This window comes from Alligator mississippiensis, chromosome 7, assembly GCF_030867095.1.
Source record: "Alligator mississippiensis isolate rAllMis1 chromosome 7, rAllMis1, whole genome shotgun sequence".
NCBI lineage: Eukaryota > Metazoa > Chordata > Crocodylia > Alligatoridae > Alligator > Alligator mississippiensis.
The window spans coordinates 15,777,859-15,789,549 of NC_081830.1; the positions used below are offsets into that span (position 1 = coordinate 15,777,859).

Consider the following 11,691-nt stretch of genomic DNA (forward strand, 5'->3'; position numbering starts at 1 on the left):
GACTCTGTCTTTCCTGAGTCATAAGCAAACAGCAGCCTATTATAGACTAAAACAGTATATTACATTAAAGTTTAAGATAGGATTTAGGGGCCAATTCCATTGTAAGTAAAAAGGAATTGCTTGCCCTTTAAACTATTCTTTCCCTTTAATTTCCCATCTCTAGTAGAAATGACCTCCAAGGAAGTTTGATGCAACTTAAATTCCTTTTGACTATATTTATGTTCTGCCCATGCTATTTCAAAGCCACTTCATAGTCTACTGAATGCCTTCCCCAAGGCTCGCTTCACTTCTCTGTTCCTTAAAGTATAAATGAAAGGGTTTAGCAGTGGAGTTATTACAGTATTAAAACTGTTGACGAGCTTGTTCATGTCCAATGAATTTGGTGCAGAAGGCTTGACATACAGAAAAATGGTGGAGCCAAACCATATAGTCACAACGGTGAGATGGGCAGAGCAAGTGGAAAAGGTTTTTTGCTGACCTTGGGCTGACCGGATTTTCAATATGGTGGAGATTATGTAGATGTAGGAGATCAAGGTTACAGCACATGAGGCCACGACAACAATAATTGACACAAAGAATGTTGCCAACTCGACAAGACTAGTGTCAGTGCAGGACAGAGCTATCAAGGAATCTATGTCACAAAGAAAGTGATTGATGATGTTAGGGCTACAGAAAGACAGCCTGGATACCAGGAATGCCAGCACAGAGATAGCCAGAAAACCACCCAGCCATGAGCCAAAGGACAGCTGAGTGCAGAAGGTGTTGCTCATGAAGGAGGTATAGCGCAGAGGGTGGCAGATAGCCTGGTAACGATCATAGGCCATAACAGCCAGCAGAAAACACTCTGTAGAGCCCAAGGAGAAAAGAAAGAACAATTGCAAGATGCAAACAGTGAAAGAGATGGCTTGGCTGTTCCCTAGCAGGACACCCACAGCTTTAGGGACACAGGCTGTGGTGTACCAGATCTCCAGGAAGGATAGATTGCAGAGGAAATAGTACATGGGAGTGTGGAGATGTGCGGTGGTCCACACCAAGACTATGATGGACACATTCCCTATGACCGTCAGGCCATACATCAGAGAAAACACCACACTGAGGGAGAAGCAGAAGTACCACGTGCCAGGGAATCCCAGGAGGATGAACTCTTGCACACTGGTGTGGTTCCCCATGCCTACCCTAGCCACAGGATCCACCTGTGAAAACATGAGAAATCATGAGGCATTTAAACATCTGGAACAGACTTCTGAATACTGTTTCCTCCTCAAACATTAATGTAAAAGTTCAGTCCAAGTATGATTACCAAATCAAGTTTGTGTTACTGAAGCAGAGTAAAAACATCAGCCAACTGCACACAAGGGAATAATATGGCAAGGGTTATAGTTCTTCCTCTGTGCTGATTTTCTTGTGACTGTATAACACCTCAGATGACAGATTATTACAAATGTATTTTGAAATGCATTCATGGAATTTCAGGGACTTGAACTGAGTATAATGGAATTGCTCTGAATAGCCTGAGTCTCCTAATATACCCAATAGTTGGAACAATATATAGTCCATTGTCTTCCCACCCAACCTTGAAGTTTCCATCATTTCTGTTTCATAGAGTCATAGACACTAGGGCTGGAAGGGACCTCGGAAGATCAAATCCAGCCCCCTGCCCCAGGGGCAGGAAGTCAGCAGGGATCATAGGATCCCAGCAAGATAAACATCCAAATGTCTGCTGAAGGTGTTCAAAGTAGGTGCTTGAACCACCTCCGGCGGCAGTCTATTCCAAACCTTGGGGGCTCGGACAGTAAAGAAGTTTTTCCTTATGTTCAGCCCGAAATGGTCATGGAGGAGTTTGTAACCGTTCAACCTTGTCATCCCTTGGGGCGCTCTGGTAAACAGATGTTCCCCCAAATCCTGGTGAACACCTGATAAACTTATAGGTGGCCACCAGATCACCCCTGAGCCTGCGCTTTTCTAGGCTGAAGAGTCCCATGGATCTCAGCCTATCATCATAAGGTCTCTTTTCCTGACCTCTGATCATGCACATGGCTCTTCTCTGGGCTCTCTCAAGCTTCTCCACATCCTTTTTGAATTGTGGAGCCCAAAACTGGATGCAGTACTCCAGTTGTGGCCTCACCAAGGCCAAGTATAATGGGAGAATGATGTCCTGGGATTTGCTTCTGTTAGACCCTGACTCCATGAGATGCCCAACTACTAGGGAGAAGATGATCCAATTCTTCAAGGGTCCTGTTACTCATTAGTCAGAGCAAGCAGGGAGCAAACACCAGCACACATTGCTCACAACAGCTTTATTCAGAATGGAGACAGCTTTGGACAAGGGTCCCTTACAGACAGACAGCCCATGAACCAGGGTATCTTTACTGAACAATAGTTTTTTCCCCACATTTATACATTTTGGTTTAGGTTAATTAACATTCACTCCACGTTCATCTCTCCTCCTGTTCCACCCATTTCTCCTCCCACCTTAAGCTCCTCCTCTGTTTACTATTTGCTTCATTAGCATGGAACTGCCTATGCATTCCATTCATGTACATGGCTTTTTGCTATGAGTGCATGTCTAAGGCCATGAACTCGCTTCTTTTGGTCAATGGGAGGCCTCTGGATGTTTCTTTACCAATCTCCATTCACCCTTTCACATATGTTCTTCTCAGTTATGCGTTATCTTCCACATTCCAATCTGTTTTTCTGTCCCAGATTGTACCATTTCCACCCTTTTTGGGTCCCTGTATCTTATCTCATTCCTCACGGTAGCTGGTTCACAGCACACAGACTTATTTGCTGCTCTTTCCAGAAAAATGGTTAACACAATTAAGATGGTTACTTAACATAAGCAAAATCTTCTATATAAAAGCTATATCTCTCACAACAATACTATTATATGGTTAAAACTACTTGCCTAAGCATTCACAAAGTTACTTTTAATATATATCATTCTGCCTTGTGGTCAGCAGCTTTGCTGAGACACAGATTAAACCTGCAACAGGAACAAGGCTTTAATGTTCCCCAAAAATCCACATAGTGTTACCCTAACAATTTCCTGCTCAGGATGAAGAGTGGGATTTTTTATAAGTACTTAGAAGCAGAGCAGGTTAAAGCTAGAATTTAAATTCTTTGTTAAATTCTAAAATTATGGGAGAAAAAAGTATACATTTGGATTGTAGCATTTTGAAAATTTCAAGGGGAAGAAATAATATCATTCAAAAATTATATAACAAGATTTTTTAAAAGGTTTAATTTGGCAAATGACATTGAAATAGGGATGCCAGCTATAAGTATCCTGGCTCGGGTACGGACCACATGGTTTTGAAGCTCTTATCTCCAGTGCCTCCAAGATCTTGGCTCCGCAGAGGATGGTCAGGCAGCCCTGAGAGCTACAGCTCGAGTCTGTGTTTCCTCAGATTTTCCAGGCTCCATGAAGAAGAGCAGAGAGACAAGGTTCTGGGAGAACTAGGGCTCTCAATGTGTCTTGGTTCCTGTCTCTGCAGGAGGGACTTTAGTAGCCCAAATGTCCTCATTTCTGGTCTATCGTATGTAGCAGCCCTATCACAGAACCAAAGATCCTAGGTTGTTTGGGGTCATTAGCTTGCCTGGTGTTTGCACACTCAGGTAATGGATCCTACAATTCCAGGATCTCCAAGAGCCCATTAGGTAGACTTGAAATAAACCAAGCAAAGCTCTTACATTCCTAAGGTGTTTTTTGAAACAAACTCAAATAGTTTTCTTTAACGAGTCTGCGGTTCCCAGAAAAACCTGGTTTGTCAGAAGATTTCCAAGCCACTTCATTTAGAAGTGCAAGTCCTACAGAAGCCAATATTACTTCAACATCACTGACATTTATCAGGGCTTGAAAATCCAACTCCAAATTTCAGAAGTTTGTCTTCTGGTAATAGGCTAATCTACCACATAGGATAAAAATCTTATTACTATACAGAAGTAGCATAAAAGATGCTCACTGCTGCCTAAAGTCCCACCCCCCCACCCCACTATCCACAAAGACACAGCTTCCCAAAGTGAGAACAAATTCTTCTTAGTTTGCCTTTCACATAAAAGGTCCCATCTTCTGCACCTTACTCCAGTAAGTTTCCACTCATACATTGGTAACCTAGTTTGCACTTAAACAATAGCTTAGGAATCAAATACCAACACCAACCAAGTCAAATTCTTAAGACTTGCAGCTTACCCTCTTGCTATTTGTATTATTTGTAATACTATTTGTACTATTATTATTATTATTATTATTGTCTTGGTGTATAAAGGGTACTGTTGTAAGGAATGAAGAGAAATCAGGGGTTTTTTTTGCAGACAGAGAGAAAATCATTGATCTTTACAGTGAGCTGGAATTTTCATAGGGGTCTAAAGGAGTCAGGGGTCCAACCTTATAAAATTAATTGGAGATTGGATGATTGGCTCCTTTATATCTCCTTGAAAATCGCTTATCTGTAACATTTATCCTTTATTTGTTTTTTTCCCTTGCATTTGCATTGCTCTTCAACCCAAATAGTATTATGTACAGAATGACTGTTATTCTCCTGTGTGTCTATACACCAGAAGGCTGCTTTGAGACATGTGGGTGTAAATGAATGACTTCAGTCAAATGTGGATGAGCTCTTGGTAAGCATTGTTTTCCCCATTTTACAGGTGAGAGGAATAAGGTGGGTTGAGGAATAGCTGTGGCCAAAGCAATATGATAAGGATAGAAAACAGGATCTCAGACTCCAATTCTGAGTCTAGAATGCTGAACATGTGCTTAAATGAAAAAATCTTAAGTTTTTGATTTTATGGTAACTCCCTCCTTCCACCAATTTTTAAATTTAAAACAAAGGGAAATGTTTTCATTTGGTCCCAAAATGATTAGAAAAGTAGTTCAAATGTGATCTACACTGTTCACAAAGACCTGTACTTCCTTTCTAATTTATTTTATGCTGTATTAAAGAGAAGCAATATAGTTATTCTGTCAGAATCTGTTGGGTAATCTGAGATAGGGCAACGTTTTAGAGTGGTAAAAGGATTTTGAGCTAATGTCACCAAAAGCGCATATGCCTATTTATTAATACACTAAACTCTAGTTCCATTGGAAGCTGAATCTAGGTAGTGGTTTACACCTACTATCTTTGTTACAGGACCTTGTCTGTACACACTTTCCCTACTTGCCATCATTTTATTTTCTCTCCAAAGCACATTGACATTGGTTGTTAATAAATGATGCATCATAAAGCTTGGTTCCCATCAACATGAACTGATTATAGATGCCTAGTCCTCAAGTATATTAAAGCTAAATTACATCATTCTAGATATTAAAAAAGACCTGGACACATGCTGGCCTTCCTCCATAGTGAAACATCTTGATGTTGGTAGGAATGGTATTAATATAAAAGAAAACCTAACACTTCCAAGACAAAATACAGTAGCAAATTACATCCTTCTTCCATCAGCAAGTTAGACTTTCCATCGCCATCTAGCCTGTTTACCTGTACTTACCTCGTTAATGAAATGGAACTCAAATTGGTTGTAAGAGGGAGGTTGTTTTGTATTGGTCTTCTCTTTGCAGAGCCTTTGAGATTTTAAGCTCGAGAGAATTTCACAGGCTTCTCTGAAACATGCAGGACAGTCATACAGTTAGGATTTCCTCCTGCCTTTGCTAAATACTTCCTACAGTGTGGGGGTTTCAATGGTTTACTTCAGCCTTTCTCTGTGCCTTGGTTTCCCCATCTACAACTTGACCCTTCCACCAACTCACTGGGAACAAGAAAATTCTTCAGAAAGACAAACATTTGAATCGCAGGGTAGTGAACATTACTGGTCCTATAATAATAGTATTGACCCCCATCTAGTAGTACCAAATCTATTCACTGTTTACCTGTATGAAGACCAATAGCACTGCTGTGGAAACCCTACCATTTCAAAACAGATACAGACTTTGGGACTGAACTTAGAACTTTGTCCCATATCTCAGGAGGCCCTACAGCTGTTCATGGAAATGCAGATGATGTCCTGTTGGGCACCATCCCTTTTAAAAGACATGAAAAACTGAAAGCAATAAAGTGTTAGTGCATAAATAAGACTGCTGGAAAAGCCCTGCAGGATCATGGACAACATGTAAATTGCTAAAAATATTGTCCTCATAGGGCCTGATCCAAAGTCAATTGAAAAACGTGATTCAGGGCCTGGGAAGCAAGGATTATGAGGAAAGAATGAAAGAACTAGTCTGGAGAAGAGAAGACTGAGAGACGATTTGGTAATAGTCTTCAAATACCTGAAGGAAGGTTACAAAGATGGTGAAGATGGGCTTTCTCTGTGGTCATAGGGAAGAGGACTAGGAGCAGTGGACAAGTTGCAGCAGAGGAAATTTAGTTGGAAATTAGGAGGGACTTTTGACTATGAGGGTGGTCAAGTATTGGAACAGGCTGCACAGAGAAATTATGGCCTCTCCAACCTTGGAGATTTTCAAGATCAAGTAGGACAGACACTTGGCTAAGCCAGTTAAGAGATTATTTTACCTTGAGTAGGGGGCTGTACTAGATAACCGTGTGAAATTTCTACCAGCCCTCCATAGTTTCATCCTTGACATAATTAGAGAGAGTCATTGTATCTCCTCACAAGCATTATTTTCTGTGACCATTCTCCTTGACCAAAAAAGCCAAGTTCTTCCAGTGTCCTCCAATGGGCAAGGCTGTCCATTCCCTCATCCCTCCTAATAGCCTTTCTTTGTCTGTCTTCCAAGATGGATTGATATATCTCATCAAGGGTAACCAAATGTATAGTACCAGTGCCTTGCACAGTGGCTGTAAGTCCTCACTCTCCCTTCTGGGAAATATATCAAGCTAGAACTACATTTGCCTTTGCCCCAGCTATATCGTGCAGTTGACTTACAGGCATACTCACAATAAAAGAGATTGTCAGAGAAACATTTTTCATTCATGGACCATTCATTAGACACCAGAGCCAAAGTTTTCAGAAGTTTCTAAGTGCCTCATCTGCTTCGATCCGATAGGCCTCTAAATGGGACCAAGAAAGTATTTAGACACCTATGTTTGAGGGAGGCTCTTCTTGGCACCTTTCCACAAAACAGAAAGCTCAAAGAACACCTCGATCCAGGAAACCCCTGCATTTTGGGCTGCAATATTCTTTAGGTACCTACAGTTAGGCTTCTAAGCAATAGGGTACTAATCCAGTTTGGTCACCATGGGCACGTCTACAAGTGCTACTATAGCGCCATTGCTACTTCACCACCATTTAATATTTCCTTCCGTGAAACACCTTCTGTAGGCTTACGTTTGCCTTTTCCTCAACCACATCATAAAGTTCGATCATAGACATACTCACAATACAAGAGAGTCTCAGAAACACAGTTTTATTTCATGGACCATTCATTAGGCATCAGTGCCAAAATTTTCAGAGTTATCTAAGTGCCTCATCCAGTTTGATCTAATAGGCCTCTAAATGGGACTGAGAAAGTATTTATGCACCTATGTTTGAGGAAGGCTCTTCTTGAAATTGTTCCACACAACAGAAAACTTAAAGAACACCTAGATTCAGGAAACCCCTCCCATTTTAGCATTCAGTACTCACTAGGCACCTACAATCGGGCTTCTGAGCAATCAGGAAGTAATCCCGTTAGATCACCGAGGGACCTAACTATTGTCTAAGCTCAATTGCAATGTACATTTGTGCTAAGAGATGCCTATGTCCAGGGAGGATCTGACCTATTAGGTGTACTCATATCCTGACTATCTGTCAAGCCATGGCTTTGAACCTGGGGGCCTCAATCTGCCTGGCACCACTGTTCTTCCCAGGCTGTTACTTCCTTAGCTGAGCACTGGGGTGGACACAGGTGATCATAAACCAATATCTGGGCCAACCATATACTGAGTCCCTGAAACTGGAGTGGCCAGCCAGGGTGATCTGACCCTTTACCTCTTCCTATGAAAACCCCAGGGTAACAAGGCTCAGTCTTGTATCCAGGCTGCCTTACCCTTGGCTTGTGCCTCTACTGGGTCTCTGGTAGGTTCTCAACTTACCTGATCTGTCTTACCTAAGGGCCCTGAGTTTGGTCTGACCCTTTGGCTCCCTAATGCAACTATGGTTTCATCTTCTGGATACCTGACCTAGCTGGCTTCCTGACCCCATGATCTGCCTGATCCCTCAATTGGACATCTAGCTTCGGACTTCCTGAATTTCCTATGCTTGGACTCTTCCCACTCCCCTCAGATCTTGTCTGTTTCTTCTAACTCTGGGTGACCAACAGACCTGGCCACCCATGACCCAGTATGACACTATCTTGTGCCAACAATATTGAGCATGTCTCCATAAACACCAGCAGTTGTGACCTTTTCCATAAAGGACTGGCTATTAGAGCACCTTTCTGAGAAGTGGGAGATGCAGGTTACAGGCCCTGTGCACCCTATGAGAGTTCATGAGATAAGATGTGTGGAAGGCTCTCCCACTCAGACTATTCTATAGCCCACTGGATAGAGAAGTGGGAGATGTGAGTGTGAATCCCCTCAGGTTGCTAGTTTTAAATGACCTGACTGCTAATGTAGGTATCCAGTTAGGATCTGGCTCTCATTTAGGCACCTTTGCAAAATCACTTTCATGATTTAGAAACCTTAGGGACAGACTTTTGGAGGAAATCAGGTGCCCAAAAGGTGCCCATATAGGTTACAGCAGGGATGTTCCACTTTTGGCCCCTAGGCCAGATCTGGCTCTACACTCTACATTGGGTGTGCAGGATGATGTGGAGATTGCATTGTCCCCGAGGGCCTGATCCTAGAACACAGAGTGGAAAGGGGCAGAGTGGGGCACCAAGACCCAATCCCAACATGCAGGACAGGGTGAAGGCAGTGTGAGGCCCCAGGACTCCAAATCTAGCACGTGGGACTGGGCAGGGGTGGTTTGGGGAGCCATGGCTCTGGAGCTGGCACACAGACTGGGCAGAAGTGGTCTGGAGCCCAAATTCTGGCATGTAGAACCAACTGGGAGAAGCATGGGGCCCCAATTACACTATGCTCAGTAGTGGCAGAGCAGGGCCCCAAATTCTGTTAGGCTCCTTAAAAGTTTGTTTAGATGGATAGATGGACATGTTCTTTATTCAGATGAATGAGTTTACATAAAAATAATTTTGCTATGAAATGTTTTTTAAACTTTACAAGAACATGGAGAGTTCAATACTTAGGAACTATAATAGTTATATGTAGGGATCTACCCAACTCAAGGTGGTGGCAAGCCAATTTTTCAGGCAGATCATTGGGCCATCTGCCATTTTTGTGGCCTTAATGTGGTAGCCCTGCTCCGATAGGCTGAGGGGCCCTGGTGGCTCTGCTCCCTGCTCCTGATTGGTGAGGAGGGCTGTGCATGATATGGTCCTGCACTTCACTGCTGATTGACTGAAAGGGCAGTATGTTATGTGGCTCCATCCCTTGCCACTGATTGTCAGAGAGGAGTGGGACCACACTACAAACTATTCTCTCAACCAATCATCAGTGAGGGGTGGGGGTGGCAGCCATCTTGCCTGCTCGCCTTTGTGCCAGCAGTTCCCTTCATGCTGGGTTATGCAGATGGGAGGACTGATGGATCCCACTGGGAAGGCAGTATTTTATTTTTAGTAAGATTCTTCCCCCCTGAAGATTTTACAGAGATCGCCAGATTTTCACAGAGATCGGATGTGTTCAAATCAGCAGGTCCAGATGATCTCCACCCAAGGGTGCTGAGGGAATTGGCAGAGGCCACTGTGGGACCCCTGACACAGCTCTACAAGCGCTCGTGGTGCTCTGGCAAGGTGTCGGAGGATTGGAAAAGGGCCAATGTGGTCCCCATTTTCAAAAAAGTGAGGAAGGGAAACTATAGGCCCATTAGTCTTACCTCAGTCCTGGGGAAGCTCTTTGATAAAATTATCCAAGAACACATCTGCGAGGGACCAGCAGGGGAGATTATGCTTAGGGGCAACCAACATGGGTTCATTAGAGGCAGGTCCTGTCAGACCAACCTGGTGGCCTTCTATAACAGGTCACAAAATCCTTGGATGCAAGTGTCACAGTGGACGTAGTCTTTCTGGACTTTTGGAAGGCCTTTGACACCGTCTTTCACCCCATTCTCATTAAAAAATTAAGTGACTGTAGCGTCGATGCCTACAGTCAGATGGGTGGCAAATTGGCTAGAGGGCCGCACCCAGAGAGTGGTGGTGGATGGATCATTTTTGACCTGGAGGGGTGTGGACAGTGGGCTTCTGCAGGGCTCGGTCTTCTGGCACTCACTGTTCAACATCTTCATCAACGACAACTTGGACAAGGGGATGAAAAGCACCTTGTTCAAGTTCACGGATGACACTAAGATGTGGGGAGAAGTGGGCATGTTAGAAGGGAGGGACAGGTTACAACTAGATCTGGACAGGTTACAAGGGTGGGCAGATGAGAACAGCATGGGATTCAATACTGACAAGTGCAGGGTGCTGCACCTAAGGAGAAAGAACCAGCAGCATACCTACAGGCTGGGGAACTCCCTTCTCATCAGCACAGAGGCAGAGAAGGATCTTGGAGTCATTATTGATTCTAAGATGAACATGGGCTGCCAATATGAGGATGCAGTCAGTAAGGCTAACCACACTTTGTCATGCATCCACAGTTGCATCATGAGCAGGTCCAAGGAGGTGATCCTCCCCCTCTATGCGACATTGGTCAAGCTGCAGTTGGAGTACTGCATCCAGTTCTGGGCGCTGCATTTCAGGAGGGATGTGGACAACATGGAGAGGGTCCAGAGGAGGGCCATTCACATGATCAGAGGGCAGCAGGACAGGCCCTATGAGGAGAGGCTATGGGACCTGAACTTGTTCAGCCTCCACAAGAGAAGGCTGAGAGGGGATCTGGTGGCCGTCTATAAACTTACCAAGGGGGACCAGCGGGGAATGGTAGAGAGCCTGTTCCCCTGAGCACTACCTGGAGTAACTAGGAATAACGACCATAAGTTGACTGAGAGTAGGTTCGGGCTGGACATCAGGAGGCACTACTTCACAGTCAGAGCAGCTGGGATCTGGAACCAACTTCCAAGGGAAGTGGTGCTCACTCCTACCCTGGGGGTCTTCAAAAGGAGGCGAGATAATCACCTAGGCGGGGTCGTTTGACCCCAGCATTCTTTCCTGCCCATGGCAGGGAGTTGGACTTGATGATCTGCTCAGGTCCCTTCCAACCCTATCAACTATGAAACTATGATGTTATGATTTCTGTGAAATCCACAAAATAGTGATTTGAGTATGTCCCTAGTTATACGAGGTAGAAAGACATCTTTTTTTTTTTAACACATATTTAGGGATGGAAAGCAAGAGAGCCTGACAGGTGCACATATGAATGGATACATGGATTGATTGATATATAGGATATCAAAATGTGTATATATGGTCATGAATGCATATGTATGAGAGAGATTTCTTTAGTGACTACAATATGGTCTAGTATAGAAGATGGAGAGTAGTACATTCTTGCAACCTGCCTTTATAGCTGATCATAGAAATGTACTGATAGCAAAAAGGCCATGATTTTGTTAACAATGAGTCTATGTACACCTAAATATGTGACCTGAGAAATCATGACAAACTCACACAGACTCAAGAGAGAGAGACTTCATAGCCCTTCACTCACAGTAAGATAGAATGGTCACTGAGGACCAGGGTGATGGTAGATAACTAACTCCCTG

General features: G+C 43.6%; 1 protein-coding gene across 1 annotated transcript; it reads right to left on the bottom strand.

The window, feature by feature from the left end:
• Nucleotides 1-248: 248 nt before the first annotated feature.
• LOC132251836 (olfactory receptor 6F1-like) lies at nucleotides 249-1,169 on the bottom strand. The gene has a single exon (XM_059731759.1). The coding sequence runs from the start codon at nucleotides 1,167-1,169 to the stop codon at nucleotides 249-251; it is 921 nt and encodes a 306-aa protein (XP_059587742.1).
• Between the last annotated feature and the right edge of the window lie 10,522 nt (nucleotides 1,170-11,691).